Source organism: Salvia hispanica, chromosome 6 (genome assembly GCF_023119035.1).
Source record: "Salvia hispanica cultivar TCC Black 2014 chromosome 6, UniMelb_Shisp_WGS_1.0, whole genome shotgun sequence".
Classification (NCBI taxonomy): Eukaryota; Viridiplantae; Streptophyta; class Magnoliopsida; order Lamiales; family Lamiaceae; genus Salvia; species Salvia hispanica.
Genome location: NC_062970.1, coordinates 31,430,448 through 31,458,339, shown reverse-complemented (window position 1 = coordinate 31,458,339; position 27,892 = coordinate 31,430,448). Strand labels below are relative to the sequence as shown.

General features: G+C 34.6%; 1 protein-coding gene and 1 long non-coding RNA gene across 5 annotated transcripts; one reads left to right on the top strand and one right to left on the bottom strand.

The window, feature by feature from the left end:
- Positions 1–1,865: 1,865 nt before the first annotated feature.
- Positions 1,866–4,071, bottom strand: LOC125192493. Of its 4 annotated transcripts, XR_007171410.1 has the most exons (4): positions 3,631–4,071; positions 3,063–3,446; positions 2,547–2,608; positions 1,866–2,031 (listed from the first exon to the last, which is right to left on the bottom strand). It is a non-coding gene; the product is annotated as an uncharacterized LOC125192493 (long non-coding RNA). The 4 variants fall into 4 exon arrangements; XR_007171409.1 differs by having other exon boundaries at positions 3,063–4,071; XR_007171411.1 differs by lacking the exon at positions 3,063–3,446.
- Positions 4,072–16,290: 12,219 nt separating this feature from the next.
- On the top strand, positions 16,291–16,863 carry LOC125197247 (ethylene-responsive transcription factor ERF098-like). Its single transcript, XM_048095970.1, has one exon. The coding sequence runs from the start codon at positions 16,336–16,338 to the stop codon at positions 16,726–16,728; it is 393 nt and encodes a 130-aa protein (XP_047951927.1). The 5' UTR covers positions 16,291–16,335; the 3' UTR covers positions 16,729–16,863.
- The last annotated feature ends 11,029 nt before the right edge of the window (positions 16,864–27,892 follow it).

Genomic DNA, 27,892 nt, shown 5'->3' with positions numbered 1-27,892 from the left:
CCAAAGTTATGACCTTATAGTCATAGTTTGACTAACTTTGCCTTAGTAATGGGAGGTTGTATGGTTTTAGGAACTGATTTAAATTAAGTGAAATTATTATAATTACTGTACAAATTATAGTAGTATGTATCAATGTATAAGCCGTTACATAATAATTCAAATCATGAAAATTTAATTCCTATCAAGACTTTGTAACGTAACTAATTATTGGTGAAATCCAAATAAATTCATTAGGCTAATTTGGTTGAGAGTGTGTAACTTAATATGTAACCTAAACCCTCTATAAATATCTCTAATTTGCTACCTTCTTACTCACTTTTTCATTGGCTTTTCCCTTTCCATTATTGGATTTTCTCCAACAAGACATTGTTTTCCATATGAATATCACATTCCTTAATGAATTTTATAGCCTAGCAATACTCCATCGGTAGTCAAAGTGAGATATGTACGCGTTTTTGAGATAGCCACGCCCGATGACAAATCAATTGTCATTGTGGTGTGTTCCATGACAAAATGGTAGGGTTATAAAAGGCAAGTTTTGTTATTTTTTGTTTGAAGTTCTTATATAGCTGGAGGCAATCCGACATTATGGAGAAGATGACATCGGCATAGGGTGATGAAATTGCTGGAGATGATGAATGGAAAAGGAGGCTATTGGAGATAGAGACAAGCGGATAAAAAAGGTTAGGAGAGATTAGAAGTAAGATGAATGCATATTGGAATAGGAGAGAAGATCGATGCAGATTAATTCTTAATTAGTAGTATAAACTTTTTTATTGATTCCAATCAGTTGGTCATTTTATTTTATTGAGAAATTATTGCCGAATTTACTAAGCAATATATTCTTACAAATTTGTTAATTTCAAATTTTGATTTTATATATTTATGTAATGATTTTTTAGTATATATTTTATGCTTATAGATTTGTATGATGGTATGTTTATCATTTCGAAAATTATTTCACGGTGTAAAATAAGTACGAGGAAAATCGAATGGATCGTGCAATGCACGATTGTGATACTAGTATATATAAAAGGCGAGTTTTGAAATGTTTTGAATAATTATTTTACACAAAGGATGTAAATGTAATTAAGAAAAATTATTAAATACCCTTTAATTTTGAACCATTTAATTTATGTAACTGTCACTATTTTTAGGTATTTCTTAAATGATTTTGGCTAAACAATATAGTGTGGGAGTTTTAAAATAAATTCAGCCTAAAATTTGTAACTGGCATAATTATTTTTTAAATAAATTTGTGAATGTTATACGCAATATGGTTTCTTCATATGTTTGACTTTATTATCATTTATATTATATTTATATTTATTATCATTATAAGAAATGTATAAATGGTTACACTAATTAAGGAGTAATATAAATTTTATTATCATTATCATATTTATATTTATATTTATTATCATTATAAGCAATTTATAAATGGTTACACTAATTAAGGAGTAATATAATATTTATTATCATTATCATATTTATATTTATATTTTTATACTTATATTTATTTTTATTATCATTATAAGCAATGTATAAATTGTTACACTAATTAAGGAGTAATATAATAAGTGCTATATAATTTCATCACAATAAACACCGTTGAACGGTTGCAATTAATATTAAATAATATAATATATATATACTCCACAAATTACCCGTTATTGTTAGCTCATTAGAAGAATTGTATAGTATAGTTGTCACGACTGCACTTTGCTAAGGATAGCAAAGCCGGGAACCCGTGACTAGGAGTGGGAGATAAGAAGAGGGGAACAGAAATGGGGTAAACAATATCTGAATATCCACTTGGAAATATAAAGGGAAACAACTTCAAATTAACTTTTAATCACCAGAACTCGAATGGAGATCTTTTCAATTAATATTTATCAGAGTATAGAAGAACAATACGCAGCGGAATGAACATGGTCACATGTATGGAGACATGCACCTCTGAGAGCCTCTACTTAAAATATAAAGAAAATCACAAACTCTGCTCAGCATTCCCCACCGTCACTGCTCAACCTGCACATTTAGAAATATATGCAGGGCTGAGTATAAAAATACTCAGTGAACACATTGCCGAAATATACATACATAAATTGAAAATGTTATCATGCCATCACAGTAACACTTGAGAGTTTTCTCTTAAAAGGCCCGAGCTTACTAAAATCTTTGTTCGACTGCGCAGTCTAAGTTCTTTCATACTTTGTCATATCTGAACACCAAGTGCCGTGGAGATGGTACTCTCCCACGGTCACCTACATCTTTCTCCAGCCGGGGAGGTGGCCACCTCCCAACGGCCTCCACTATATCATCTTTGTGCCGTGGAAGGTGGCCACCTTCCCACGGTCACCTGTGTACACTAGTCCGAGTAGGGACACCACCCTCACTTGAACCCGAATTCGATTCTTACGTTCCAACCAAACAGATAGGCATAAAACAATCATTTATGGCAAGACAATATCATTTGCATAACTAAATATCTCAAAATTATTTGACATTTTATCCATGTTAGTATGTAGGATAGGAAAGTTCACCTCGTTCGTTTAATTTCCTTAACTTGAATTTCTCGCTCCGACTTTAACTTGCGGAGATAACCCTTTTTAAGACATCACAATAAAAAAATAAAACACTAATCAATCTTCAAGAAATTCTTAAACTTTAATAGGAATGCATGCCTCCTAATTAAGCGTTTTATTCTTCACTTATCCTTAAAAAATTGTTAGAACCCATATACTATTTGATCCTCCTTCTTCTATTAATCTCGAATTCCACAATTAATTTGGCTCATGTTAGACTACCGAAATTTAATACTAGATTTCTTCCAACTAAATTCTAATTTCGAAACTCGACAAGGACTTCCCTGTAATTTTAGCTCAAGTAATTAAATTTCGGAATTGGGCTCTTTGATATATTCACTGCAGCCACAAATATTCAAATTAAAGTTGGGCTCAAATTATTTACTCCACTCCTTAGTCCAGACAAAATAAAATGCTAGCCCAAACCATTAATTCATTAGCCCAATTAAATAAACTCATTACTAATACTAATACCTAAATGCTTCTCCTTCCTCACTCCACCGTGGCTATCAAAGAAGAGTTTTCTCTCCCCTTCCTGCCTGGTGCTGACCGTCGGCCAACCTCCCTCCAGCGCCGCCACCGCCTCCTCCTCCGTCGGTGTTCTCTCCCCCTCCTAATCTCCCTATCTCTCCCGTCTCTCCCTCTGTTCTCTCTTTCTCCTAATTTTCCCCAATTTCCGAAATAGCTTCGTCGCCCCTTCTCTCCTATCGGTCTCTCTCTCTCGGCTTCTTTCTGGTCACCGCCGCCGCCTCTCTCTCCAAATCTGCCGCCGCCTTTGCACGCCCCGAATCGGTATCCAGCAGCCCCAACTGAGCTCGAAACAACCTCGCCGGCAGCCCCCGAATCATTCAAAACAACCTGAAAGATAAGTTCTTTTACAAAGCTATGTTCTTTCGTTTTCAGTTTTCAATTCGCAGCAAGGGGTTTCAATTGTGATGTTCGATCGGTGTTGATTGTTTTAATTTGGTTTCGAGTTTCGATTATATTTGTATGATGAGCATGCTTGTGAAATTGATGAATTGAAGAGGGCAAAAGTTTATACCTTCCTCGAACAAAATGGTGGGTGGAAGGGATGGAAAGCTTCTTCGAATTTCTTGTTGAAAAGAAACAGAGAGCTCCTTTGACTTGATCAAATTGGTTTCTGTCAACTGCATGTTGCATATGCTTGAAACTAGAATGGAATTGAGGAGTTTGTGCTATGAATTTGTGAAATAGAAATTACCTTGGCTTGTATCCTATTGGGACAAAAGACAGCAGTTCAAGCAGGAGTTGGAGGAGAATAGATACGTGACTTGAATGGGAAGAGCATAATCAAAAAGAACTTGAGGTGGAGGAGAATAGATACGTGACTTGAATGGGAAGAGCATAATCAAGGAGGAGGTGGAGGAGATTTATCACAAGTTATGCAGAGAGATTTGGTGTTGGACCTTTGGGCTCCAAGAACAATTTATTTTAGTGATTTGGGTTTTTTTTGAGAGAATGGGCTATGAAACTTTCTTTTTAAATTAGGGCCACTAGAAATAAATCATTTATTTCTACTGTGCTCTCTCTCTCTTTTTTTTTTTGAATACAAATTCATTTCATAAAATTTGACAATCAACACTCAGGTGTTATGCCAAAACTAAACATATTTTATAATTCCTCTTGATCGATCTTAAGCGTTCAATACTCTTTTAATCAGTGAAAAGAAATGAAGATTAAATAAAAAATTTCGGCTACCCATTAGACGTCCTTTCGAGTTCAATTAAAAAGAAAAAGGAAAAGTCGGGATGTTACAATAGTAATAGTATATTTTATTAATTATTATTAATGGATAAAGTCAAGCATTGTTTAGTCCACAAATTGTTAGTATTACATAATTAATGGAATTAGCGTTACACTAATTTGTAACCGCCGCATCATTAGAAACGTACTAAAAATTATTGAAATGGATTCTTTATATATTTTGACTATAAATATGTGTCATTCGTAAGCTTATTATTCACTTTCTCATTGCTTTTCCCGTTAAACTTCTCAATAGAATTTGTAATTTGTCATCTGCAATCTAGCATAACTTCATCAATCATCAAAGTTCTATGTGTTTTTGTTTTGAAATGACCAAACTCGGAGACAAGTCAAATGTCGTCAGCTTGGAATGCATTTTTGTAACATCCCCAACTTTTGAACCTTAGTATTATTATTATGATCTTAACTATATATTCTAAATAAGTGATCAATGTAGTATTTATAAACTGCCCGTTTGAATTTTTAAGATCGATCTTTTGAGTTATAAAGAAATCAAGACGAAATATACAGAAGAAGTTGGTTGTTTTACCATGATTAATTTAAAAAGTTCGAATAATAGTACATGACGAGAAGTCCGATAAAAGTATACAACACAACCAAATCCTAATCTTTTACAATTAGAGATAGGTGTGCAATGATACATCAAATCTACACCAACGGCTTAGATCATCCCCAAATCCAACAAATCTTTGACTAAGATCATGTAAAGATCTAATAAGATATGAATCATTAATCACCTGAGCCACTTGCCAAGATGAAAAGCCTATATATATACCTCAAACCTTTCCAAAATCAGCCACACATCACTATCAAATTTCCTAAAATTCTCTTCTCACACACACCAACACAACATAGAATAGAAGAGTACCAAGGGGGAGATTTTCACAATTGTAGAGTCAAGCCCTACGACCCAACAACACTTTTTCACCGTCATAAAGGTAAACCCCAAACCCTTCCTTTCTTTCATATATGTACAAGCATGCATATTTATAAATTGAAGCTAGAATTTGCCCAAATTTGGATTTAACAATACACAGCAAGTTCAACAAATAGTTTTACCATCTAGTCTTCTTTTAAGTAGCTAGAAAAAAATACTCACAATTCACAAAACACATGGAATAGAGAGATTAAAATCCTACAATGGCTAGAACTAGATAGTTAAAGAAATTTATCTCCAAAATGGGATTCTGCCGGAATTCCGGCGACTGAGTCTCGGCACGCCGTTGCTAACGGTGACAGCCCCACACCCCGCTTCTTCACTAATTTCACAAACCTTCACAAATTAAATTCCAAAAAAAACCTCAGATTTAAGATTTTAAGTTCTTGGAAAATGGAATAAAAGAGAAAGAAATTTAAATATTAACATTACCTTCCAGGAGTTCGGTGAGGAGGCAGCGGCCGGGGCTGGCGTGGCGCCGAGCAGTACGAGGCACAGAGGAGGCCGAAGCCGCCGCCTGTGCATGCACAGTGGCGGCGGCGTGAATAGGTCAGAGAGAGGGAGAGATTAGAGGGGGAGAAAGAGAGAGAGAGGAGGGGGAGACGGAGAAGAGAAGAGGGGAAGACGGAAGTGAGAAGGAGGAGCTTCTCTCACGTCAATTTGGTTTTAGAATTATTGCAAGGAAGATGATGACTTAGTATATATATGTGGGTATAATTATATCTTTTGGGCTAGCATTTTAATTGATGATTGGGCTGCATGTTATTTACTTGGGCTAAGAGGATGAGAGAATTAAAATCCGAGCCCAACTCCTTTTAATAAGTTGGGCTGCAGTAAATTTATTTAAAAAGTTGGCCAAGAACTAGCTGGGAGAAATTTAGATATTTAATTTTTTTAGCCTAAGTTTTCAGTTAAGATTCAATTAATATTTTTATATGGTTTCTTCTAATGGGGTAACTAAGATAAAATAATTCTTCTTTTGTTTTATTTTAGAGTTTTGCATAAAAGTAAATTTTGAAGTTAAAGTATAAAGTTCAATTCAATCAAAGTCGAGAATAGTGAAAGAAGAAGCATTAAATAGTATGCAAGCGAGTTTTAGAAATTTCTTAATGATAAGTGAAATAAGAAAAGGAAATTAATTACGAGGCATGCATTCCTATTAAAGTTTAAGAATTTCTTGAAGTCTGATTTGTGTATTATATTATATTGTGATGTTTTTAAAAAGGTTATCTTCGCAAGTTAAGGTTGGAGAAAGAAATTCAAGTTAAGGTACCTATTTTAATTTGAAAATTGTACACACTCTTTGAGTTAGGTATCATAAGATCTTTAGACTGATTTCGAGATTACTCATATTTGTTAGGATCCTATTTTAGAATATTGGTGATGCTTTATTTATTATTAAATTAATAGTCAAGAAATTCAAATGTGTCATAAAGTTAATATTTACTACTCCATCCGATCAACAAAAATATGCACTTTTTGTTAGATATTGAGTTTTAATCAATAATTGATCAAGTAAGAGAGAGATAAAATGAAAAAGTAAATAAAGTATTATTAGTGGAGAATGTGTCTCATCTTATTAGAAGACATTTAAAATTAAAAAGTGTATATTCTTGTGAGACAGAAGAAGTAATACATTTTTTATACAATTTTTCATTCAGCAATAATTTATCATAAACGGTTCGAACTTTTTGACATCTTAATTAAATATGTGTATAGATTTCTAAAGTTACTTTATTTATGTTTTTGGAATTGAATTTAAATTTTGCTTAGTTGATTTCTAAAGTTGCGTTATTCGGTTTTAGAAATTGTACATTTAAATTGGTTTATATATTTGTGATTTTTAATCCTTAAATAATGTAATAATATCTGATTTTAAGTAATTAATTCAAAATATGAATTCACAGTGATGAAATTAGATCGAGTCGTGCGATCACGGGTGTGATACTAGTTTAAATGCATAGCTAGACTTTAATAAGTTTATACTACTAGTATTTCACTAACTAAATTAGCATAATGTTTTAGATTACGCCAAGTAAATACATAATTTGAATTTTTTACATGAAATAATTGATTATATAGATTATAATCTTCGGAGACCCTTTCACAGGTATATATACTACTTCACTTTGCGGAATAATACTCGTTCCGTTTTATAAAATAGATTAATTGGTAATGACATGATGAATATGTAATCAATAAAATAAAAAAGAATAAAAAATGAAACAGAGGGAGCACATCATTAATCGTGGACAGGTGGGTCTCAGATAACATTTGCAATAGTATTAAACAAAAAGATTTTTCTAAAGCAGTAAAGATTTTTTTTTTTAATGTCTTCATGAAATAAATTGCATTAAACTTGAGCTTCGTTTATGCATGGATAAGTTGGGATGCGTTATATTACTAACTATTTAAATTGCTAACTCTGCTAACTTATCAATATAGTGTATTAAAAATGTCAATACGGTGACATCAAAATGTCAATAAATAATATCAACACATTATATTAAAGTTCAACAAAATTATGTGTTGACATTTTAATGTCATCGTGTTGACATTTTTAATACACTGCGTTGATGAGTTAACAAGTTAGCAACTTAAGAAAGATAGCAATCGTCCGGGATAAGTTATTATATACTCCATCCGTCCATCAATAAACTTTTTATTTTGTTATTTTAAGTTGTTCACCAATAAATTTTTTATTTGCTTTTGAACTCTTATTCCACTAACTTTATTTCATTCACATTTTATTATAAAACTAATTTTATTATAAAACTAGTAAGGAGTATATAAAAGTGGGACACATACACATTCCCACTAACTTTTTAAACTAACTTTCTACTCCTATTACATTTCTTAAAACCTATGCCGGGTCAAAACTCCCCTTGTGGTGGACGGAAGGAGTACATTTTATAAGAAAGTAATATTATGCAAATAAATATAAGAGAGAATTAATATTATCTTCTTACAAAAACAACACTAAGTACATAGTCCCTCAGTCCACCATTAAATGTCATATTTTCCCTTTTTCATCCATTCTGCAAATAAATATTTCATTTCACTTTTACCACTTTTGGCATATGGTCCCACATTCCGCTAGCTCAATCTACTCACATTTTATTATAAAATTAATATAGAAAAATTGGACCCACCTTTCACTATTTTTTTCTATCACTTTTTCTTACAAAGTGAAATAATTTTTTAAAACCCAAGCTGATAAAAAATGAGACATCTGTTGGCGGACGGAGGGAGTAATATAACCCTTTTATTACATTTATATTATGTGTGTTTTTAGTAAAAAAAGCATAATATTCCCCACTGCTTCTATGTACAAATTAATTTTGGAGCCGATTTTCCAAGACTAGGTACGTTTTAATGTTACGTTTAGATTTCAACAATCGATCTTATAGAAAAAAACTGTTCTTCAGGCTAAACAGAAAATCACCAGCTGTCATGGCTCTCAATTAGTACAATAGACAAAATTCTTATTACCCTAAAACATATTTTTCTGCAGGAATCATAAAACATAGAAATAGTCTTGTCGAGCCAAATTCAGTCGATGAATTCACATCGTTTTCACACCACGTGGCTTTCCTTCATTGGTCGCAACTCATTATAAATGAGGTGAATTGGAGAAGGATTTTCAAACACAGAGTAAAGAAAATGGGTGCTAATTACAAGTCTCATTCATTCATTCCTCTCTTCTCCCTTTTGGTAATGGTACTGATGGCAACCTCCTCTCTCGCCCGCCACGAGAAGGCTGGTCCAGTCGTCCAAGGCGAAGAGCCAGCCACTTCACCACATGAAGCTCGTTATGCCACTGGGGAGAAGGCTGGTCCAGTCGTTCAAGGCGAGGAGCCAGCCACTTCACCATATGAAGCTCGATATGCCACTGGGCTCTATCAGGCGCCTCCCTCACCCAAAGAGCTGCACGATCTGAGCCTAGACATCGAAGGTGGGCCCAAGCCCAGCCATTAGCCCTTCGACTGAGTCGTGATTTATAACACTAAGCTAGTGGGAATAAACACGAGTAATAAGAAATAATGTTGATGTAGTACTAGTAATTGCACCTCCTATGTACTGCCACCATATATGCATCAAATTAAGCAATAATATTTGGTTATTTTGAATTGTTGATTCTGGAATCGCCTAATTAAATATGGTTTATATGTTCAGTTCAATATATTAGCGTTGATGACTGCCCACATGAAAATCAACTAGACATGCATGCATTTGCAAAAATTGATTTAATTTAACATGTCAAATATTCAAGAAATTAAGTAGGAAAGTTGCATCCTACGCATATGATTATACTCATTTATGTTACAATAGGAAAATAAATTTGTACATATTTTGTTATTTTTACCAGCATATTTATATGGCTTTTATTGTAATTTGTGTAATTAATATTTTCCCCAATTAACGTAGCCATTAATGAATTCCAAGTTTCTCTCTTTTCTTCGTCAATGGTTTCTCCTCTTCTGCACAAGGTTCTTCTTCGGCGGTTTCTCCGCCATTTTACTTCTTCGTTTTTCACAATTTACTAAAATATTAAACTAATAACAGACGCAGAGGAGATTTAAAGGACGGAGAGAGAATTGCATTGTCTATCTTATTTGTTGAAATACAAATGTCTATATTTGTATCACAATGCAGGTTTAATTTTAATAATTTGTTGTACCTCGTCCCATTCAAGATGTCAACATTCTTGAGTGACACGAGATTTAAAAAGTAGTTGAATATTTTAATAAGAAGGGAGAAGAGAGGGTTTATTTCTAAATATTGAATGTGGATATCTTGATTGAAACAAATTGAAAAGGAAAGGTGGACATTTTGAGTGGAACAAAGGAAGTATGTTATTAGTAAAATTACTCCTCAGTAGGTATGGATTTATAGTACTATGAGTTTTGCCTATTGATTAATAGTGGATCATTAGTGTTCATAGCCAACAAATTCTTAGCTGTATAGTGGTAAATTTTCCTTTAGCATATTGTCCACATGCTATTGAATAAACGTACTCCCTCCGTTCCAAGGTATTAGACCAACTTTCCTTTTTGGGATGTCCCAACATATTAGACTCATTTCCTTTTTTAGCAAAAAGCATTTATCTTATTTTATTCTCCACCTACTTTTTTCTCTCTTCTCTCCCCTACTTTTTCCCTCTCTCATACTTTACTCTCTCCACTTTAACTATTTAAATATCAATTCCTTAAATCATGTGCCCAAAAGAAGCGAGTCTAAGAGCATCCACAGCGGCTGACAAATTCAGCCCGGTCTTGTCTCGGAGAGACGAGACGCCGCTGTGGCGTCCATCTCGTCCCGAGCCCGTCCCGCGTCCCGCCTCGCCGAGGCAGCTGGCGAGACGGTCTCGCCACGCGCTGGGCGACGTGGCACGTCGCTGTTGGTGCGTGACGCCCACTCGCTGACCCCACGAGTGGGCGTCGAATATCTGATTTTAATTTTATTTTATTTTTTTAAAAAAAATCGATTTAATTTTTTTTTTTAATTAACGGTAATATTACCGTTTTTTTCAACGGTAATAATTTTTTTTTTTTTCTTTTTTCTTATTCTATAAAATACACACTACTCTCTTTCATTCTCCATTCCACACACAAACACTACAAACACCACATCTATTCTTCTCTCAATTCACTTCTCTTTCCCTCTCCAATTTCTTTAAAAATGTCCGGTGATGGAAACTCCAGCGGCTCCGGCGGCTTCGATTTAAACGCGTTTGGCGACTGGGGGGCATGTACAACTCGCTGGCTCGTTCGTCAACACCGGGCACCGAAGGCTCGACGACGCCGGCGCCGTACCAAGCTCCACATTTCGATCTGGATGCATACTATCGTCCCTCCCCCCTTCCGAGGTCAACGCAGGGATTGTCCCAAATTAGGGAGAATTTTCAGGAAGAACACATTCCGGAATAGGTTCCGTTCAGCAGCGGTAGAGGCTCCGCCAGCCGTGATACCGAGGACGAAGAGACCCCGGTGGAGGAGGAGGTGGATGAGGATCTAGGCCGTCATCCATACAGCTCCAAGGAGATGATGGCTCTATACAGCTCTTGGCTCACCGTCTCGTACGATCCCATCGCCGGGAATCAACAAAACAAATTGTGCTTTTGGCAGAAGGTCACCGAGCTTTACAACACAGATTCAAAGCCGAGGGGGAGTCGCCCCCGCACCGTGAAGATGCTCCGCGCTCATTGGGACCAGGTTGACAGAGATGTCAAAAAGTTTTGCGCGGTCTACAGGGGTGAAGCGAAGCATTACCAAAGCGGAGCCAGCGAAGCCGACATTCTGCGAGCGGCGATGCGCGTCTTTAGAGACGACGTCAAAAAAGATTTCAAACATATCGATGTTTGGCAGCTGGTCAGAAACGAAGATCGGTGGGCTGGCGGTGTCCAGTCCTCGAGCTCGAAACGTACGAAGCACACGGGGGGTGGCTATTCGTCTAGTGAGGGTGGCGGATCAGGAAACGCCTCACATGAGGTTGGGGACACGCCCACTGAAGCCGGTGGCTTCTCCTCCGGTTCACGACGTCGGCCGCAAGGGACCAAGGTGGCGAAGGCGGCTAGAGGGAGAGGGAAGGGGAAGGGGAAGAGCCGGGGCGAATCGAGCCAGGCGGGCGCGGGCGCGGGCATGGGCTCGAACACTTCCCTGTGGTCCGTATACATGCTCTCCACGATGGCTGACACTTCCAAGATGACGCCTACCCAATACGAACATCATGTTCTCGGAATGCAGGCGATGGCAAGGCAACTTGGTCTTCAGCCGGGTGCACCGCCACCGGCTTCGGGGGATGATTCGCCGGCGGAGTAGTTTTTTAAGTGTTTTTAATTTCTAGTATTTTAAATTACGTGTGTTTTTATTTTTTTAGGATTTTAATTATGTGTGTTTTTATTTTTTTAGGATTTTAATTATGTATTTTTTTTTTTTTTTAGGATTTTAAATTGTAATTTTATTTTATTTAATGAAGTGTGTTTTTTATTAATTGGATTTGTTGAAAATAAAAATGAAAAATGAAATTGAATGAATAGTTAAGAGATGAGATGATTAAGAATTGATGTGGGTGCTATCTTTGAGTTAAGAGATGGAGTGAAAAGTACAGTGGGGCCCATGAATAGTGAAGAGATGAGACGGATAAGAGACACCGCTGTGGATGCTCTAATACTCCGGGACGGAGGGAGTATATATTTAGCCAACAGGTATATTTAAGTTCATATTTTCTAAAACTAGTTTTATATAGCTGTAAGATAGTGGTCCAAACAACCAGTATTACTTTAGCACAAAACGTTAAAAAGCCAATAAGTATATTGAGTTAATTTCGAAAATTAGTTATAGTTGTATGATAGTGGTCCAAACAAAAGTATACTGTTCTAACACAAAAAGTTATAGATATAGTGCTAAATTAGACTATACATGCTATAAATTTTAAAAATTATGAAAATGCTGAAGTTTTTGCTTTTTCGTTTTGGTATGATTAAACTATGCAAAATAGCCACTGGTTAGTCTAATGTTATCCTAAGGCATAAATTTTTATAACCCAATACAATTTAGACTATATTTATTAGTAACCACACCTTCCAATTCAATCAGTCACTTTTTAATATTCAATTAATTTCTATCTCCAATACATTATTCATTCAATTCAATCATCTATTTTTTATTAATTTATCAATAACCACTCAACCATATCATTATTTATTTATTTATATTATTATTTGATAGTAATATTATTATTTGAAATATTTTATCATTACATAATAAAATTTATAAAAAACACAATAAATGATACTTCTTCCGTACGTTTGTAGCTGAGTCATATTATTTTTGGATTGTCCTACTGTAGCAACAACTTTTCTTCTCTCTTACTACACTTTATTATCTTGATAGCTGAGACCACCATGATATTCGAAACCATCAAGATATTTGAATCACCCCCTCTATTTCCGGGTTCTAGATGTCCCAGGGGCAATCAACCCCTCCCATCCGACTTGGGTAAGTTCTTTTATGCCCACGGTTTGTTTCTGTCCGCAATCAGTCAATTTTAGGCCATGTTTGATAGGGGTGATAACTTATCTAGGGATGGTAATTTATGAACAAAAATGACATTTTTGTCGGTCAGTTAGAAAGTCCGTCGGGGATGTTACGTGTTCGCTAGCAGTATTCCATCGGAGATGTATTGGTAATTAACAAAGAATAAAGTCGGTAAACTCTGCTTTATTGTAGTGTTAAGTTGATCTACTTTTTCTATTAATTTATTGTATTATTAATTTAGTTTATATAAGAATAATTTACGTAGTTTTTCTATTGAATCAACAAAAAGTTATTGACCACGAAAATCGACGGTAAGTTCAGATTATTATGTGATTCTAGATTGAAATTACAATGATTTTGCGGAATATAGATCAACAAGACAGCATTTTTCTTATCTTATCTTTTGAGGATATAATATTTCCTTTTCCAAGCATTACACTTTCGAATGGTCATTTCATCTCATTATACAAATATACAATAAACTATTAACAGATTATTTAATGATAAACATTAGCATAAATAATGGTAAAATGAATCCCGATTATGGCTAAGTTATATATGTTTTAAAATTATGTGATATTTTTCAAAAGTTAGTTACAACTAATTTGCTGTAAATTCATGATCTTAATATCCGTATTGACATTTTTAGGCTGATGATCTAGGCCATTGATTTAAATATCTAACGGCTATCATTTAATTGTAGTTAACAATTAGGTATTGAGTTCGCAATATAACACTCCATGTGTCATCAATCTTTCGTTTTTCGAATTAATAAGGTGATGACAAGGCATTAATAATATTGTACATTTTTTTAATTTAAGTATTAAAAGAGATTTTAATGTTAGAGCGGTAAAAATGTATTCTTGACGCATAATGCATATTACTGAACACAGAAATTATATCATTAAATTACAAAAACTGCATATTACTTATTGAAAAAAAATATACTTCAATCCACTAATATATACTACCAATTTCTATTTTTGGTAGTACATCATTCCACTACTTCCACACACTCATATTTTTACCCTTTAAAATTCCCTAAAATCCCGAGTTGACCCACACACTTATGAAGTCCTTTAAATATATTCATTCAAAAAACATTTACAAATTCCTTTCTTATGTTAAACACAGAAATGCATACGTACCATTATAGAAAAAGGCATACAGTGAACTCGTGGGATCACTTTTAGAATGATACACACATTAGATGAAATTAAAGACGTAAAAACGTCTTGATCCTCTGAAAATGTGTAGAAAATTTTCCGGGGTTGTATCATTAACAAATCCAAGAAACGAACTTCGTAATTAACGAATCCAAGAAACGAACTTCGTAATTGAGGAGGCGTATTTTCTCTTTTTTGAAGTTGTCACTCCTACCTCTATGTGATTTTCCGTCTTGTTTAAAAGCTCTCACTAAGAACATTATCTTTTTAAAGAAAAAGGTATGTAGAAATATAAAAGAAGTCTGGGCAATAAATTACTGAAACTCCCAGCTTAAACTAGCAATGAGTTCTATTTTCTTACATTTAAAATTATACTATTTGTCTCCATATAACATATCTTATTGAAAACGAATATGAAGTTAATATAGATTCAATATGAGTCTCCATTTGAATGATAGTAGAATTGTTTAAATAACTGAAACGACCCGAAAAGTTAGGGACCTGCAGTGTCACAATCCGAAAAGTTAGGGACTTTTAAGGCAATTCATTCTAAGGATAAAGATGGAAAACAGTAGTAAGGTAAGTGCAAAAAGTTGCACAAATTTTGTGAAAGATGATTCAATAGCTATTTGAACCATGTATATTCTGATCATATAATATAATGAGACCTTGAAATCGCACGGTAGTAAAATAAGGGTTGTGGCAAAAGCAGATTTGTTGTAAGATTGGAGGCCAATTAATGGAGTTTCTAGACCATTTTTTACTAATGGGCCAACGAGGGGGTCGGTCAACCCTGCCCGACCCCACCTAAGTACATCTATGGTTATAAATATAGTAGTAGTATATTTATAACACATTTTATTAGTATGACAATAGCATATTATATAGTAGTACTCCATCCGTTCCACAAGAATACGCATTCTTTTCTTTTTTAGTCCGTCGCATAAGAATATATACTTTCTAATTTTGGAAATTATTACTCCCTCCGTCCCCGAATAAGAGTAACACTTTTCCATTTCGGTCCGTCCCCGATTAAGAGTAGCACTTCATTTTTATCATAAATGGTAAGTAGGTTCTACATTCCACTAACTCACTTCACTCACATTTTATTATAAAACTAATATAAAAAAATGGGTCCCACATTCCACTAACTTTTCAACCAACTTTTCTTTACATTTCTTAAAACTCGTGCTCGGTCAAAGTGCTACTCCTAATCGGGGATGGAGGGAGTATCTCTTTAATGAGGTGAGATCCATTCTCCACTAATAATATTTTATTTACCTTTTATCTCTATCTCTCTTTTACTTATCAATTTTGTATTAAAACTCGCGCCGAACTCAAAAAGTTTATTCTTTTGGTACAGATGGAGTACTATACATAACTGGAGAGAGAGATTCTACACTGAAAGAAGATATGCACTATTGATATTTCAATGATGATTTTTTAAGAGAGTTGTATGCTATAAAGTATAATAATTGTGAAACATTACAAATTACTTATAAAATAAACCATTATTTAGGACCGAGTGTGTTTGACATAGAATATCCATGTTCCCCAAAAATTATTTTAATTTGGACACTGTATGGACCTGTTGCTTACCAAAGACCAACAGTTTCCCCTAGAATCATTTTTATCTCTCACATCTTTGAACCATATTTCTAGCGATTTCACAATAGACAACAACTATTTTCATATTTGTCATTTAAGCATATCATATCTAAGGTGATCACAATCGTCATCAACCTTCTATATATACCAACAATCATATTAGCAGAAAAAACAATCTCAACTCCACAAAAGGATAAACAAAATAGTTGGAGATGGAAGGTGGTTCGAGTTCATCAGGCAAAGCCATGCAAGAGAAGGAGGAAGTTAAATACCGCGGCGTGAGGCGGCGGCCGTGGGGGAAGTTTGCAGCTGAGATTCGCGACCCGACTCGCCAGGGAGCGCGGCTGTGGCTGGGGACATTTGACACCGCGGAGGAGGCCGCGAGGGCCTATGATAAATCAGCGTTTAAATTCAGAGGGCATCTGGCGATCTTGAATTTCCCCAATGAGTATTACTCTCAACTTGTTATTCCGCCTTATAACCCTAATTTTACTCTTTCTTCGCGTCGTAATTCCTCACACGACAAGATTGAACTGGAGTACTATGATGATAGTTTGTTGGAGGAGCTTCTTGAATCGTCCGACAAGAAGAAGAAGAAGAATTGATGATTGTCGCCACTGAATCTAATCTACATCTGTTTTAATTGGTTGTTACTCTTGTATGTGAACGACTAGATCACCATCGATCGTGTTATTTAAGTTCAACGATATATATAAATACTAGTACTATACTCATGAAGTAAAAAAGCTTTTATTATATTGCTTTTAGATTCTGTATTGAAGTAAAACTTTTCAATACAAAATGGAAGGCGTGGTGAGTGAAAGTATGCGAATCTGCATATGTTCTTTTGACTTTTTTTGACTGAGAAAGTGAATGCTTATTCAAACCAAGAAAGTTCCCACAGTATAGATACAGTTAGATTCTCTATTGTAAGAGTAATGTTATCTCATTTCGTTACACTGGATGCTCGGCTTTTGTATGGTTTACTTATTCACTTATTACTATCTCAAAAACAGAAAGTGAAAAAAAAAAAAAAAAAAAAAAAAAAAAAACTATTCAAATTGATTTAGTAAAAGTAAAAAAAAAACAAAACCTAACTATTGCAATTTGCAAGAAATTGCATAATTATATCCCTAGTTTTTTCAAGCTTATAGTATATGCTAAAATTTTCACTCTCAATCATTTCTTTGTCAACACAAAACCGTCGCAGGGAAAAGAGAGTTTCAAATTCAGCCTCGTGTGATGGTGATCAGGGTAAGTTTTGCAAAGGAGACGAGAGTGAAATCAAAAGCACGATTGTGATTTAAGAAGAATAAGATTATTTATTGAGAAGATGCGCGCATCAGAGGTGTTGGTCTTATTTATTTTGATAAACAACAATGAGTTGCTGTGATTTGTTTTTGTTTATTTTGTTAACGGTCTTAATTTGACAACTATTGTAATTGCGCAACTCATCTACAACTGAATGTATTTGAACAAAAATATCGATAAATTCACAATTGATAATATTTGGAATTGTGAGTCATATAAAAATTAATACTCCTAGGAGTAACAATTAAGAGTAATTTGAGAACAAATTATGGCCAAACACTAAGAATAGAAAATTTATGAAAAAAACACTAATTTACAACCTGAGGATCAACAGAATTGTGTATTATAGCAAAAGAATATAATTACTAATTCACCACCCATATTGTTACTCGTTGTATATAACTATAGCGTAAGAACATTAATCAACAACTCTGCATAAATACTACAGTACTTAGTAGCTAATATGAATCGTAGCTATAAATCAACAATTCAAATTGTAATACCCCGCATCTTTTTAATTTATAAAAGAAGCTATTATATGTTTTGGGTATATTCAAAAGTATTTTTTTGGGATTATTTTAACTGTCAATTGATTTTTGGTATAAACATTTTGAACTAATGAGTTTGATTTTCCAAATGTTTTACAGGTTGTCCTACTTGACCGAAGATGCGCCTTAGCAAAATAAATAAGGTTTAAGTGTTCGTGTTTGATTTATTGGGTGAAATTAGTGGTTTTAGAGACTTGAAATTTTGAAATTAGAATATAGAGAATTTGGTTAATATCATTCATATTTCATTTTGTGCTCTTTTTGTGTGTTAGTTTTGCACTTAATAGAGTGACTGAGATTTTAAAATTTCTACATGTTTGAACAATAAAATTAATTGTGTTGATTTTTATGTCCATTTGATAGTTACAATAAAAAAAAAAGAAAACAGAAAAAGGAATTGATAAAAATAAAAATCGACACTAATCTAGAACACTCTACACGACACACCATAATTTAAGAACACACACACTACACCCTAATACACACTAGACATCAAACACACCGAACATCATTTTACCCACGGCTAAACACTTGCACCCATCACTCTCCTCCGGCTTGATGGAATTGCAGCCACCGGAAATCACCGGCTGCCACCCGCCGGTATTGCCGTGGCCGCCGGCAATCGGCCCTCCCCTCCTTGCCCGCAGCCTCTCCCTCTCCATCTTCTCTAACCTCCATTAATGGATTTCAAGGTTGAAGCTTTGTTTCCCCAAACTCAAGTTTCTTGCGAATTAAGGTAGAAATTGAATTCCTCTTTGGATTATCTCACTTCCTAAGTTGATGTTTGTGGTTTTGATTTCAAGCTTTATGCTTTTTAGTTGTCAATGTCTAAAAGTGAGAATTTTTATGTTTTGTCTAGAATTGGGGATTTTAGAAATGCTTAAGTGCTAGTGGGATCCAAAGGGTCAGGTGGACAACCTAAACCAAGCGGGGGGGTTATTTTTAATTTCACTTTGAGGGTGTTTTACTTTGCTCGATTTCCCGGGTTTTAATCATTGTTGTGTCGGGGCTTTCGAGAGTTTGGGCCCACGAGGGTCGATCCAAGGATCATATGGGGAAACCACCAATAGCCCCGGGGGGCGCCCGAGGGGCCGAGACTAGTCTCAAAAGATGTGAAAGTTGAGAGGCATTTTTATTCATTCAAATTGGTTATAACTACCTACCCTTGGGCCCCTTAAATCTTTTCACCCCGTTTTTAAGTTTTTCAAAAGGGGTTATGGGGGGAAGTGGTCCACGGGCTCCCACCCTATGTTTGACTTAACCCCTTTTGGATTTTAAAAGTGAATTGGTTGGAGAGAAACCATCTTTTTTTTATATTTTAAGATGTAGGTTTTAATCCATTGCGGATATTTTATTTTGGTTTGGAGAACATCTAATTTTTTTAAAATATATACATTTTTAGATACCTATACACACATATTTCATGTTGGGAAAAAAAATTTTTTTAGTGTTCTTCAAATTGTTTTTTTTTTTAAAAAAAAAATGTTTTTGATGTTTTTTTTAAGTTTTTAAAACGTTTTTTCTTTTTCCATTTAAATATCCAATTTTCAAAAAGAAGAAAATTTTAGTAAATTGGTAGCCACCCCCTTTAAAAAAGTTTTCCCAAATAAAATGGGAAAAAGATTCACTAAAAAATTAGTCTCATTTGAGAAGGGAAAAGCAAATAATGTAAGAGAAATATATAAATATAATCGATCCCAAACTTAAATATGCAATTAATGACGAAATTAAAATATAAAAAAGACAAATGCCAAAAAAAAAGTCCAGTAAACCAACCCTTTTGACTTTTTGGCATTTTTTGTTAAAATTTCCCAAATTTTAACATTTGTCATAAATTTTATAATTTTTTTTTTATATCCAAAAAATATAGAGATAAATGTATTTTTATTTTTATGGATTATTAGAGTTGGGAGAAATCAAAGGGAATGAGTCATTTATGTTTTATAAGTTCACTCATAGAAAAGATGAAATTTACATCATTTATAGGTTTTAATGTTTTTGAAAAGGGTTTAAAAATTTTTTATGGACGTTTTAATTTTGTTTTTAAATTTTCCCATTTTAAAAATTTAAGTTGTGTTGCTGTGAAAAAAGGGGTCAAAATTGGCGATATTTGGCACAAGAAAAAAGGGTCAAAATCGGTGAATTTATTTTTCTTAATTCACCTGTTAATAATTATTTGATAAGAACTTTCGATTTATCTATTTGATTTAAAAACAAAACTCAAAAATTTGGAAAATATTCGGGACATTTCATATTTGAATTAATTCACCCAATTTTTTTAAAATTTCCTTAAGAACTTGATGTATTTATTTATGTATTTACTTGACTATAGTATAGCCTGATTTAAATTTAAACCCCGAAAACTGCAAGGACTGAAATAGGCACCTTTTTTTAGATGCAACATTCTGTAAACAAGAACTAAGACGCACCGGAACCCATCACCATTTATATTACCTTTGTGAAATTTTAATTATCTTTATTGTAACTAAAATAATTTAAACCATAGATTTTAAATTTGGGGTACAATTTTATTTAATTTCGTTTTTTTTTTTTTAATATTAAAAAAAAATAACAACTATCAAATTTGGTTTGAAAAAGCAATACAAAAATTAAATATATCAACATAAACAAAAAATGCAAAACAACATATGACATTTTTAAAGCATAATATTGACATATTAGTAAAATTTATTGAATAAATCGCTTTAAAATAAAAATTCAAAAAAAAAATTCAATTTTTTTTTAAATTTTGACGCCAACATAGCATGTAGTATATCGGGGAACTTATAAAATTATCTTTAATTGATATATGTTATATGAATTTAAAGTTTTGAGATTTGTTTTAAAAGTTAGTTATAACTAACTTGACATTAATACCCCTATTGATTTTTATTGGAATTAATCCTATAGCTTTTTGCCCTTTTTTGTTCATCGTATACTTTTCCCGGTTTGATGATCTGTGATTTTAAATTTTAATATCAAATTTCTATTATTGAGTTGTAGTTAGAATTAAGATTAAAGTTAACAATATAACACCCCCTATATTACTATACGATATTTCTAATAATACGTGTATGTGACCTGTTTGATTTCTTCCCGATTCGCACCATCAAATGTAGGCGGGGGCAAAAATACCCAAAGAACGTGTCTGATCGTCTATCGGAAATTATCGAAACCAAAGTTTTCAATATACCGTATTTTTTAAGACAAGGTACACGACCATAAGTTTTGATACGGACGGTATGAATTTTCTTATACGCTTTCGGGTATACCGAAAATATGGTATGTACCGATATTACGGCATACCAAAACTCGAAATATATATCGAAATCAATACGATCAAATTAACGATATACCTATTTTACCGATAAAAATATACTATGTCCACCATTTAAAGAGCTCTTTTGACTCGACACGGGTTTTAAGAAATTATTTGACTTTGTGAAGAAAAGTCAAGTGAGAAAGTGAGTGGAATATGAAACTCATTTAAAGTATTAGTTTTATATTGGATTGTGAGTGGAAAGTTGGTAGAATGTAGTCTACATACTAAAAGTGGAATAAAGTAAATGGTTCTATAAATCGTAGACAACTCAAAAAGGCAAAATGGAAATGGTTCTTTAAATGGTGGGTAGAGAGAGTAATATAATTTACTCCCTCCGTTTCTTATTAATAAAGCAATTTCTTTCGACATGGAGTTTAAGAATAGTGTATTAAATGGATAATGATAAAGTAAAATTGAATAAAGTAAGAGAGATAAAGAGACAAGTAAAAGAGAGAATTACTTTTTGCTAAAAATAGAAATGACTCAATTAACTTGGAACTTCCCAAAAAAAAAAAAATGACTCTATTAACATGGAACGAATGGATTAATATTTTAGATTAAAACCATATATATATCCATTAATAATTTATAAATTTATTTATAATTTTTTCGGTATAAAGTTATACGAAACTGCGGTATAATGGTATAGTGTACTAAAGTTCGGTATATCGAATTATCGATACGGTAACGGTAGTGATATTGCCCATACATAAACTTTCGGTACGGTAACGGTAAAATTCTTTCGTAACGATTGCTTAGCACTTTTCCCCGTGTTTATATGTTACCGAAACCCAAAGATATCGTAATTTTTCATATATTGAAAAGAATAATGGTAAAACTAGTCATATCAAAAATTGGTATACTGAAACTTTCAATTATATAAACATATGGTTTTTACTCGTATCGAAAATTGGTATACTGAAACTTTCAATTATATAAACATATGGTTTTTACTCGATGAATTTTCGAGATGATAATACCTTATCAACCCAATCTTGTGTTTGAATTCTGAACCTCATTGTTATTGCACACTGCGAGACCTAAAGAATCATATAATTGCCATGTATATTGACTTATCCGATTAGAAAGAAAAATATAAAACAAAGTTAAGCGGTTCACTTTCCATTTTTTCAAAGCATGGGCAATCTCTAAATTATAAAAAGTAGTGCAAGACCAGAACTGCAAGAGTAAAAGACTGAAAGAATATTTTAACTAACAGCATATTCGTAAATACATTCTTAAATATATGCAATAGAGCCTTTTTATAAAGTTGTTAGATAAAAAAATTATTGTGAAGGTGAATTACTCACATCCACATAAAGAGATATATGCATCGTGATCAGATTTGTCGAATATTAGATATTCTGAATCTTCTGTTAAGATCAAGACCAAAAGTATCTAGAGAAAAGCAAAGCAAATTAGTGCTCAAGATGTCGATCTCAAGATGGTTATGCTCGTAGGAATCGTGCATTATTCATATTGCATCCACCGATATTACTTGTCGTCAATATATATTAACATAGAATAATTCGTGTTGCTTTTACTGTAAGGTAAAAATATTATGATTCCTTTATTATTAAAACACTCCAAATGCATACTATTAATTAAACGTTAAACATTTATATACTTGTAGAATGAATTGCAATGCAAAGTACAATAACATGTCGATTGTCACCCAAGGGATTTATTCTCACGTGACATTATTTTGCAGAATTAGATGAAACCTTCCATCTCATTCATTTTAACTAATTGAAAAAAATGTAAAAGTGCACTCTTATGTAAACTTCCAATTTGATTTATAATTTAATAATCTCATTATGAGATATAACTGATTAAGTCAGATCACGTAATCTATTAAAACGTAATCTTTTAAAAAATGAACATGGATTCAATTACACTAAAATTTTCGTTTTCTATTTTACTTCCATAGTTCATGTTAGTTCGAAAAAATTGTTCGCGAAAATTAGATTACCTATTGAAGTTTAATTTACGAAACTTTCAATAAATATTTAATGTAATTAAAAATAATGATAGATTTTAAAATTTTGAGTTGGCTTTAAAAATGAGACTGATCTAATTTTTACCGTTTATGGGTGAAATGAGACGTGACACCTAAAAAATGAACTTGCGGCTGAAATATTGTTATTTTGAATCCCCTGTTTTTTAGGAGGCTATTACTCCTCCGTCCGCTATTAGGAATCCCGGTCACTTTTGATCTTCGTTTTATAAAAATGATACTACCTCCGTCCCCTAAAATTTGCTACACTTTGACCCGACACGGGTTTAAGAAATGTAATGAAAAGTGAATGAAAAAGTTGGTGGGATGTGGGTCCTACTTTTAAAGTATTTTTTTTATAATAACATATGAGTAGGAATGAAATTATGGAATTGGGGCCACTACCAAAAATGGTAAAAGTGAGTGTATCAAATTTTCGTGACGGACCGAAATAGTAAATTGTATCAAATTTTCGGGACAGAGGTAGTAATAAATAGTTAAAAATGAAAAAATAGTAAAGTAAGTGATAATAATATTGAGAAGATTCTTCTAAAGAGAGTTCTCTCTTATTTTACCATTTCTCCACTTTAATGATTTATTATCATTTTATAAAACGAGTGCGCAAAAGTGAGCGTGACTCCTTATGGCGAGAGGGAGTATTGTGTTAAAATAGTACTCTCTTTGTTCCGTGGTAGTGGAGTTGTTTCTTTTGGGTATGTGATTTAAGAAAAATTGTGTTAAATGTGTAAATTAAACGAATAATAAAGTAGTAAATGAAAAAAGATAAGAGATAAGAGGAATAAAGCAAAGAGAGTAAAGTAAGTAAAAATAAATACGCTGACTTTTTTCTAAAAAGATAAATGACTCAACTATTATATAACATACCAAAATAATAAAACGACTCCACTATTATGGAACGAGTGAGTAGTTCGCTTTGGTCGCTTGGTTGGTGGGTGGGCTTACAAAAATAAAGTAGGATCAGCCTAGTTAGACTTGAAATTTGCGTGCCCAACTTTTAATGAAAAATACCTTATTGAAGTCCTCTTAAATTGAGTTGCTAGAGTCCAAGCATGTATCGTTTTTGTCGACCCAGTCTGAGGCCAGTCCATGCCAGGAACCCGACACACTTGAAAATCTAATTTATAAGGTCATATAACTTATTTTGATCCAAAACACAATGTAAATTCAGTATCAAGCCAAATCGGAACAGTGCTACAAAAGTTTATTTTGATCCAAAACACAATGTAAGGGTTTCGGCCGGACAATGCTACAAAAGTTTATTTTGATCCAAAACACAATGTAAGGGTTTCGGCCGGACAATGCTACAAAAGTTATTTCATGGTTAAATACATATCATATTTATACTTGTAATGTTGATAGCTCAGCCGTGAAGCGAGGAATAAAAGGAAGAAGCTCGATCAAGCTTCTGAGTCTTCAGCAGCCGTTGGATTAGCTCTTAGTTTGACGTTTTAATCTGAGCCGTTAGATCAAGTAGCCGTTGATCTTTTAGGGGTTTAAAATAGAATTTGTTTAGTTAGTTGAAAACAGAATTTCCCCAATTTGTAATCTCTCTCTTTGAGCTCCGATTCAATCAATAAGAAATCTCTCTCGATTCTTCGCACTCCAATTCTTCTCTCTAATCTTGTTTCACGTTCGAAGCCGCTCCAATCACAACAAATTGGCGCCGTCTGGGGAACAAGAGGTGATTGATTTACTCGATTTATCATTTTGGAAGCGGATCCACGAAGACGATGGCCTCTAGATTTGAGGCGGAAAATTCACGGGCAAGAACGATTTTGCCCTATGGAGAATGAAGATGAGAGCGATTTTGATTCAGCAAGGCTTGGCGTCGGCGTTATCGTTGAAGATAAGGACGACAAGGGGAATGAGGTCCTTGATGAGAAGGCGATTACCAAGAAAGCTGAAATTGAGGCGAAGGCACATAGTGCGATCGTTCTTGGTACTTCGTGAAGTAGCAAAGGAAAAGACTGCGGCGAGTATCTTGGTGAATGATAGGGACCCAACGACCAGGCGCCATGCAGACGTGCATGAGGGAAGAACATCGAGGGGACGAGAAGGAAGGAGGAAAGAACCAGCCCAAGCCCGGAAGGTCGACTCAAGAAGAGAGGCACCGAGACTCGCTAAATTCAAAGATTTCATATCTCACTAGAATAAGACCTTATTGTATTTTTATTTGCTTTCCTTTATTACGAAGATTGCACTAGGGTAGATCTTTTATTTTTATTATTAAATCTTTTCGGGTTTTCTTCTTGATTCTTTCCCGAATCGTAAGTCGAATCAGCAGGGTCCGAACTCTATATAATAGAGTTCATTAGAGAGTCAAAACATCGAGAAGAAGAAATAAAAAGCTTATTCTCGAAACCATTGTTCTTATTTCGCCGCCTTCTTTTTTTGGCTTGCAAAAGGCCTGCTCCACCGATAAGTTACTCAAACCTATCAATTGGTGCTTTACATTGAGTCCTCTTCCCCATCACCCATAAAAAATATCCCCACCCTTTACACTATCCCTTTTTCCTGGCTTCCGGTTCGGGTTCCCGACACCAACAATGTTCCACCACCGCCCCCTACTCCAACGAAGAACTTCCCCCGGATTTTGTCGACATGAAAATCCGCTACCCCAAAACCGGGATAAGCCGATGTCAAACCGTTCGACCCCGAGGCTTTCCCCGCCGGCGGGAAGCAAGGGAATCGCAAGATCGGGAGAGTCTCTTTCCTCATCGACGCGAGCCCGAAGCCCGCCCCCCCGACGCACCCAAACTGCGTCGTCGCCCCCCTTAGGGGTTGGAAATTGCCTCCGTCACTCACCCCCCCACCAACGGGCAAACCCGAACCCCACCTCGGGTAAAACCCCAAGCTCCCCCTTTCCCAAGGGGAAAATAACCCCGCGTTTGGGACCCGGAAGATACGGCGCTACTTCAATCACCACTTCCCCCCAAATTTGGGGATCGCTCTACTTTTGGGCGTATCTATTTGATCACCCGGCCTTGATGCACTTTTTATTTGACTATAAAACCAAGAAGTATACAAAGTAGGATATAGAAAAAGGTTAGTCCCGGGTTCAACCACGGGGAAGATGTACACAAAGTGTCTATCTTCTACTAGAACTCAATTACTATCCGGAGAAACAAGAATTATTGGAAATTTTTTGAAAACGGAAAAAAAACAAAAAAACAACAAAAACAAAAAACACAAAAAAGTGGGGGAGAAAAGGGGGAATTGGGGGGATGTGCTTTCACTTTTATGGTTATAAAAATTTCCCAAAACTACAATACCCTAGCAGGGTTAATACTTTGAAAAGGAGAGTCACCTAGCTTATGCTCATGCGATACAAACTTTGGGATTACTAACTTTGGGGTTGTCAATCCTAACACGTAACCCCAAAAAAGCTCCTAAGACCCTTGAAAAGTCCTCACCCCTCAATTCGTTTTTTAAAAGGAAGCAAACTGTAGTGTCTACAAAAAGTGGATCTAATTTCGCTAGAATTTCGCCCCAGGGTTTATGAACCCAAATTTGTTTTGAATCATACATAATTGTGTCACTCAATTATGAAGCATCATGATTAATTTAGGGAAGAAACAAAGAAAAAACAAAATGGATAAAATAGAAAACGGAATTGTATAACCAAAGTTGCTACTAACACATCCCTAAACCCCATGAGTTTAGTTACAAATTTTGAATAAACTAAAAACATGATTGAAGGGGGCAATCCGAACATAAAACTAAAGCAAAAAAAACCCGTAGGTTGAACCCTTGTGGTTTTGGGATGTTTTTGGAAACCCTTCTTCAACCCCCTTTTACAATTAAGTACCCCTAGCTTTTGATCTCTATGAATGTGTTCTTGTTGTGTGTAAAAAAAACATTTTTTTTTTGATGAAGCTTGAGGTCCTATTTAAAAAGGGGAAGATTATTCCTCATCATAGAAGGAAAAGATCTTAAAAATTTTGGGAAATTTTTGGAGCAAATCTAGGGCTGGTCGGTTCGCCCCCTTTTTTTCCGGGGCCCTTCCCCAAGATTAACCCGGCGGTGGGGCCGCATTGGACCCGGAGACCCCGCCCTTTTCGGTGGGGACCCCCAAATGTCCCCCGGGGCGGTCCCCGGGCGAGACTCTTCTCCTAGCGTAAATTCCCGAGGGGGGGGCCGCCACATGGCTCTCCCCGGCGGGCCGGGTCGCCGTACAACCCGGGGGCCGGTCGCCGCCCGCCCTGAATTTCCGATTATGCTTTTTTACCCCCCCTTTTCGGCTCAAATATGCACATTTCTCACAAAACACGTCAAAATACCAAAATGTATAGAATATGCAAATAATGGACATGTAGAGTGATCTTTATAACAAAAACGGACCAAATAATGGCCTTAAAACAGTGCAAAATCCGGGTGTATCAACTCCCCCAAACATACATTTTTGTTTGTCCTCGAACAAAACACTAAAGACACAAGAATAGACGCACGGAATGCAAAAACCCCAGAGCTATAATTGCCTCAAAAGATGAAAGAAAGATTAAGCATGTATTAACACAATCAAATCAAGCAAGGTTTAAAAGGGCCACTTTCATTACAAACTCGTGGAACAC